General features: G+C 47.4%; 1 protein-coding gene across 1 annotated transcript in view; it reads right to left on the reverse strand.

Moving 5' to 3' along the window:
* SLC25A37 (solute carrier family 25 (mitochondrial iron transporter), member 37) overlaps nt 1–1,579 on the reverse strand; it is a 52,421-nt gene extending 50,842 nt beyond the window's left edge. Inside the window, exon 1 of the mRNA XM_006864383.1 lies at nt 1,340–1,579. Within this exon, the coding sequence (XP_006864445.1) occupies nt 1,340–1,579 (240 nt within the window). The remainder of the gene's footprint in view (nt 1–1,339) is intronic.
* Nucleotides 1,580–5,450: the final 3,871 nt, after the last annotated feature.

Consider the following 5,450-nt stretch of genomic DNA (forward strand, 5'->3'; position numbering starts at 1 on the left):
ACGGGAGTAGAAAGCCTCATCTTTCTCCCGCGGAGCAGCTGGTAGTTTCGAACCTCTGACCTTAAGGTTCGCAGCCCGATTCGTAACCACTACGCCAGTGGCAGCCTTAAATCTAACAGGTAAAATTCACCTGCTAAAGCTACCTCCTTACAGAACTGTATTTATAACTACTTGAGGGTGTAATCAGAATAGGCTTATGGGACAAACTATGTGCGTATTACACAATGCATATTAAGAACTGTAGAGCGAAAGCTCTCTCCTTCCCTGCCCGCCTCCTGCAAGCAAATGTCGCTAAGTCTCACTAGCGCCTAGGCTCTGAGGATAAGAAGCTGAAACCCGGTAGATACGGTACTCCCGAAGGGCGTAGCTTAAGAGGTACCCACTCCTAAGAGAGCTGCTAAAGGCCGAGAACTCCTGCTACACACAAACACAAACACAAACCCACTGTAGGAGAATTGACTCCAACACATCGCAACCCCATAAGGCAGAATGGAACTGCCCCCAAAGGGTTTCCAAGGCTGTGAATCTTTACGGAAGCAGATGGCCACATCTTTCTCCCGCTGAGCGGCTGATGGATTCCAACCACCCATCTTCGTTTCAGCATCCAAATGCTTAGCCACTGCACCACCAGGCACCCGCATGCCCCCAAAAACACCGTGAGCAGACGCAAAATGCCATAGGCAGAGGGTAAGCGGCCGGCTGCGGCCACGTTTCTCAGTGTGAGCTTGTTTCCCGCTTCCCCTCCTAGGAAATGCCGCACGTGTGGGCAGTCTCAGCCTCCCCACACACGCCTGTGGACCCCCAGCGCAGCAGCTCGCGCAAGGAGTACGTCCACAGCAGTCCACAATGACGCAAAACCACCAAAACCCGAGTCGAGGGAGCAGAAGTAGTAGAACTGTACAAAGATGCACGGATACCCTCCCTCGGGATCCTCGCCATGACCACCAAGGCCAGCGGCGGGCGCCACCAGCAGGGACAGCCGAGGGAGTGCTGACGGTGGAGCAGTGTGGCAACCTCGCCAGGTCTAGAAGCGCCGCAGACGCCGAAACGCGTGGCGGAAGAAACGGAGCGGCACGGCACGCTTCTCGGCACCCAAGTTTCGTGCGCCCGCCAGCTCCGGGAGAGACCCCCGCCGAGCCCCGCCCCGCCCCCGGCCCCTCCTGCCCGGCCGGGGAAGGGGCTGAGCGGCTGCGGCTCCCAGCGCTCCACGCCCGGCACTATCCCGTGGAGAGCGTGCTTTCATTGCGTTGCCTGGTTCTGGTCTTGCGCGGGATGCAAACAAGCGCGTGTTCTCTCTAGTTCTCTCTCGCTGTCTCCACAACGTCTAATTCCGGCTCACCTTCACTGAGTCTACTGGATACATAACCGAATGCTCCAGGATCCCGGCCATCGCTCCTGCTGTCATGTGGGTGGATAAGGAGGCGTTGGTCGGCAGGTTCTCATAGTCCTCCGACCCGGCGTCCTTGCTGCTGCTGCTGCCGCTGCTGCTGCCGCCGCCGCCGCCGCCGCCATCTCGGGTGTCCCCATCCATCCTCCGCCCCACAGCCTGGCTCCCTATGCCGCCGCAGCGTAGCTCCATCCGCCAGCTCCCCCGGGGACGGGCGGCTGCTGGAGGTTGGCAGGGAGGGGGAGGGGGTTAAAAACTTCACTTCTTAAAGTGGGAACCACCTCCCTGGTGCTACGGCGCCTGACGCCATGGCGGGCTGGGGTGGAGCCGAGGGGTCAAGACACCAATCACTGGAAAAGAAGAGGCCAGTTGCGGTCGCGCCATTGGTGTGCAGGACAGTAGGGGCCCGCCTCTTTGTGTGACGTCAGCTGTCCCGTGCAAATTTCTAAGCAACCGGATGGGGGCGAGAGGAGACGTTGGGTTGTCCCGGGAAGTTGTACTACCTCTAGGGTGGGCTGGCTGGTGGCCATCATTGGAGAGGGTCAGCTAGGCCTCTAGGGAGTTATGTCTAGAGCTTGTGTTACAGCGACTCAGGGAAAACCAGCCCCCAAAGCCAGTGGTTTTGCAGAGTATTGCTCAGCAAGCTGTGGCATTTCTGAGGCCTTGAAGTGAGGGAAGTTGCTGTGATGTCAGTTATGGTGGTTGGGGGGGAGCGGGGGTTGAGTGGAGTTGTAGAATTGAGGCAACACTCCAGGACCACAGTCGCGCACTTTCTTTTGTACAACACAAGGGCAAATACCCATAGAGGGTCTTGCTTGGACTATATTGTTGGAGGAAAGGCCCATTTATTCAAAATGTGTTTCACTGAAAACACCTTGCTTTACATAGGGCTAATTTCTTACAGAGAAGCCCAGTCCACCCTGTTCCGAATTGACCAAGATAGTGGTATCCTGGACGGAGTCCTTCAGAGGAGGCACTCTAGCAAATGTTCTGTGGGTTTGACATGCTTGGAAGATGTTTAGAGGCCAGTTCCCCGAGTACAAAGCAGCTGACAGTAAAATCTTGCAACATGTGTCTACCTGTCTTTTAAGAGTTTGCTCTCCTAGTTCTTAAAGCCATCCCAAGCTGGCTTCAAATAAAGTGCAACACACTTAATTTTAACTTAAATAACACTGTCTTGCTCCTTTTGGGAATCTACAAATTAAATATGCATGTTCCAGGTCTTAAGACTTGACTCTTGGTGATCAACTGCTACTTCAACCAGGGCCTCCCTCCCTACCTTATCCAGAGAACATTTCTGGTCCAAAAGCTGGGCCTTGAGATATGGAAGGGCTGAGGAGATACTTGAAGATGTGCTGTGCCTGCTCTTTGCCCTCACCCTGTCCTTGTTTAGGTCACAGCATCCCGGGCAGCTCTTAGGGATATGAGATAGTCATGTGAGTATTGCCAGTAGAAACCTCAAAGCCAAGGACACCATTTCCCCATTTTTGGTAGCTGTCAACAGTAGCTCCCAAGATGAGTGCTAAGGATGTGGTAGATGCCCCTTTTATCAGGAAACAAGAAACAAACACTATGTCTAGTGATAGCTAGGGAAAAAATTCCCTGCTGTTATGAAAATTCATTTTTAAGTAATTTGATCAAAAGCTATTGAAACTCACTTAAAAGCATATACCGTTTAAGCAGTCCATATTAACCTACTGTCTCACTTCTAAGAAAGTGTTAGCACAAAAGCCTAAATATTCACAAAGCTCTTCTTCAAACTATTATTAGTAAATAATTGGAAACAACCCAAATGTTCAACTAACAAGGGATGTTTAAATCAATGACACGTGTACTTAATGCAGCTAAGTCCTTCTGTAGCTCTTAAAAACTGTGATTATGATATGCAACAACATGGAATGTTACATAATAATGTTATATGAATGTTGTATCATAATGTTATCAATGAAATGTTACTTGAAAAAGTAAAGAAATTCTATAAATATTCAATTCACAAATAGGAAAAATAAGTACATGAAGAGAGTAAAATGGTTATTGTGATAATGATGTAGGATTGTAGATAGATATTTTTACTCCATTTTTAAGACTTTACATAATACAGTATAATTTTTAAGTGCATATGAGGGTTAATGTGCTGGACTGCAAGTTCTCTTTGAACTGCAAGGTCAGCGGTTCAAGCTCACCAGCCATTCCTCAGAAACCCTATATAGGGCCACTATAAGTCAGAAATGACTCTATAGCACTTAACAACAACTGCAACATAAGATCTATATCTATCTGTCTATCTTTCAGTCTGTCTATCTGTATGGATTGAATTGTATCCCCCCAAAATATGTGTGAACTTTGATGGGTCATGATTCTCAGTGGTTTGACTGTAATGATGCAGTCATTCCCCATGATGTGATATGATGTGATCAACCCTGATATGATATAAGGGAAACTTAATCAAATTTACAACAAACCCTGGGGTGTGGCCTGCATCATCTTTTATCCATAAGAATTAAAAGGAAAGAGAAATGAGCAGAGAGAGTGGGGTCTACTACCACCAAAAAAGAAGACACTAGAGCAGAGCACATCCTTTGGACTCAGGGTCCTTGCACTGGAAACCTAGACCCAAAGGAAGATTGATGCCAAGATACGTGGAGATCCCCAAGAAACACTGGGCCCACAGATGTTGAAAGGAAACAAAAACCTTCCTCTAGAAACAACAGAGACAGAGAACATATTTCCCTAGAACTGGCACTCTGAATTTGGAGTTCTAGCTTCCTTAATTGTGAGAGGATAAATTTCTGCTTGTTAAAGCCATTCACGTGAGGTGTTTTGTTATCACAGCATTACATACTCATAGCTAAGACACTATTTCCAAATGAATGGGAAACCCTCTGAACTTTGCAGTGGTAAAATTGGTGGAAGGAAGTCACCTTTTGTATGGTTAATAAGATACCTGATAAATGTAAACCTGCCTATAATCTTCAGAGACATAAGAGTGTTTAAAATTTTATTAAATATTCAGTCAATTAGAAACCCTCTTTAGAATATTTTTATTATAAACACTCAATATTTCTCCCCATATATTGTAGATAGACAGGAGAAAGATGAGACTTTTTGCTCCCACGAAGATTTAAAGCCCCGGAAACCCTGTGTAGGGTCACTATGAGTTGGAACCGACTCGATGACGCTTAACAACAACAAGAACATGGTAGATAGATGGCTTGACACTCAGCATTATATCCAAACTATTTTTGTACTGCAGTGGCCACACAGTTTAAAACTACATTTCTCACACTCTCTTGCATCTAGGGGACTAGATGTGAATTATATCCTACCAATTTTATCCTACCAATTGGAGTCCTGGTGTGGCACTGTGAGTTAATGTGCTGACTTCAAAGTTGGTTTGAACCATAAGGTCAGCGGTTCAAGTTCACCAAACGATCCTTGGAGACCCTATACAGGGTCACAATGGGTCAGAACCAACTCAACGGCACTTAACAACAACAGAAGGTGGAAGCTTCCTTCATTTTCTTCTGAATTTGGATTCTGGCTCATTATTCAACTGCCGGTTCTTTGAGCCAGTGGCCAGCTCTACTGCCTGCTGATTCTGGGAGTCGTTAGCAGCTGCCATCTTACCTGCCCCACCTGCCTACCTGTCTTCTGGCCTGTCCATCTTGGTTCATCAGCCCTGCAGTTAACATGAGTCAGAAACTTGAAGCCTGACAGCTGACTTAGGATTTGCCTACCTCTACAAGTGTGTGAGCCATTTCCTAGATATAAACCTTTAATTATATGCAAATATATAAGCATCACTGGATTTGCTTCTCTAGAGAACCCAGACTAAGACTATTTATAGAGTACTGGTATGATGCTGTAGGATAAACACTGGACTGCTAACCTCAAGGTTAGAAGTTCAAACCCACTAACTGCTCCTCAGAAACCCTATACAGGGTCACTATGGTTCAGAACTGGCTCAATGACCTTTAGCAACAATAACAACAACAATGGTGGTGGTGATGTGCCGTGGAGTTGGTTCCGACTCATAGCGACCCTGTACAGGGTTTCCGAGGCT

The sequence above is a fragment of the Chrysochloris asiatica genome, unplaced genomic scaffold (genome assembly GCF_000296735.1).
Source record: "Chrysochloris asiatica unplaced genomic scaffold, ChrAsi1.0 scaffold00064, whole genome shotgun sequence".
Classification (NCBI taxonomy): Eukaryota; Metazoa; Chordata; class Mammalia; order Afrosoricida; family Chrysochloridae; genus Chrysochloris; species Chrysochloris asiatica.